This window comes from Schistocerca serialis, chromosome 5 (assembly GCF_023864345.2).
Source record: "Schistocerca serialis cubense isolate TAMUIC-IGC-003099 chromosome 5, iqSchSeri2.2, whole genome shotgun sequence".
Classification (NCBI taxonomy): domain Eukaryota; kingdom Metazoa; phylum Arthropoda; class Insecta; order Orthoptera; family Acrididae; genus Schistocerca; species Schistocerca serialis.
Window position 1 is genome coordinate 491819218 of NC_064642.1, and position 1889 is coordinate 491821106.

The 1889-nt window shown below is 39.1% G+C and overlaps 1 protein-coding gene across 1 annotated transcript; it reads right to left on the reverse strand.

Annotated features, from left to right (window-relative positions):
* Window positions 1-380: 380 nt before the first annotated feature.
* LOC126482027 (uncharacterized) lies at window positions 381-1271 on the reverse strand. The gene is made up of 2 exons (XM_050105998.1): window positions 905-1271; window positions 381-760 (listed from the first exon to the last, which is right to left on the reverse strand). Exons 1-2 carry the CDS (start codon window positions 1269-1271, stop codon window positions 381-383), a joined length of 747 nt encoding a protein of 248 aa, XP_049961955.1.
* Window positions 1272-1889: the final 618 nt, after the last annotated feature.

The window sequence follows — 1889 nt, forward strand, 5'->3', positions numbered from 1 at the left end:
ATTAATGTTTTGTTACTAATGTTTTAAAACCACATTCCTCATTTATGGTCATACCTTAAAGATGTTACAAAAAAGGACAATAAACTGCATAAAATACGAAATGTGAAAAATATACTTTTGGAAAGTCCTGCACATCAGTTACAAATAGTAAGATAGACAACTGAAACTTCACGTTTAAACACAAAATGTACTATGCTTCACAACAGTAAGCCAGAAGAAAAGTTCAAAATCAATATAAAAATTTCTGCAGGCACAACTTTTGGATAAATTTTAGTACATTTCTCAGCTAAATGACTATGTGATCTTTGAAAATAGCAGAAATTATGACAAAATATTAGGTTTCAATTATACAGCATCTTCACCAGTCCATTTCAGTTATTTCATTCATCCAGACTACCGAAACAGTTTGGACATAAAGCAGTGGAACATTCCAAACATAATGGTGTTCGACATCTGGCACACGCCCGGGATGCTTTCCTGTCTTTTTTAGATGGGCACACTGAGCATCTTTTCCTCTTCGATTTAGTAGCACCAGCTTCACTGTGAACCTGGGATGTTCCTGATGCCTTGGAGGGGGTCATGCCTAGAATATCACAAATGGAATTTCGGATATCTTTTCTCAAAAATGGAGAATCCAATCTTCTTTTCATACAATCACTTATGAGTTGTGTACCTAGTTCAATGAGGAATTCTCTGCGTGTCACATCATCAGTATCTTCTTTCCCATGGTACAAAACAAAAGCATTTACACCTGCTATATCTAGCATAGTGTAGAAGACTGCCATAGGCCACCGCCTTGTTCTTCTAGAAGTCGTGTAATTATGCGTCTTTTCGTCAAGTGCGTCAACTCCACCTTTTGTTTTATTGTAGTCATGGATTATTTCAGGCTTATTTTCCACCATACATTCTCCATGGTGCATTGTCGATATCAGGTTGACAACCTTGTTCTTTTTGGGGACGTGTGAAAGTATTGTTACAGAACCAGAGTATCCGTAGATTGAAGAAGACACATTTCTGCCCTTTGCTGTTGAAAAGCTTGGTGGTAGCTCAGCCTTGTTCTTTCTCATGGTGCCAATATAAGTCAAATTACAGTTCGACAACTCATTGACCAACTCCACACTTGAGAACCAGTTGTCCCCTGTCACATTTCTGTTACTTCCCTTGATTGGTTCAACCAACCGCATGACAACAGCTGTTGGTAAGAGGACACGGCGCGGGATGGCTACAGCTGATTTTCCCGAATATATCTCTGCATTCAAACAGTAGTGCATTTTGGCATCAGCTAGAATAAATATTTTTATACCGTATTTCCGTGGCTTGGATGGAATGTACATCCTAAATGGACATCTACCACGGAATCCTACAAGCATTTCGTCAACAGTGACGTACTCTCCGACTGAATAGTTTTCTTGACAAGCTTCTATCAATGAATTGAAGAGCCAAGAGATGTGGTACAGTTTATCTGTGAGTTTCCTTGCGTCACGGGTTGCTGCATCATCAAAACGAAGGCAACGTAATAAAAACAGCAAACGTTTCAAGGGCATAGTTGCCCTAAAAATTGGTCTACCAGTGCCGTTTGTAGCATATAAACCATTCAGATCTTCGTTGTTTGACTTGAAGGCTCCCCACAAATAACAAAGACCTATGACAGCTTTTATTTCAGTACTGTCTGTTAGATTTGAAAAAGAATTCTTTTTTGACTCAGGTGGCAATGACATAATCTTTTCATTGGTTCTGAGTACTACCTCTGCAATCATTTCTTTGCTGAAAAGTAGTTCCCAAAATGCTAGAGGGGTCTTTTCTGTTACCTGTCTAGCTGCATTACGTATGCCAGGAAAGTGAATTGGAGCAATGATGTTGGTTTGAGAGGTTCTTCCACGTATGCTGGG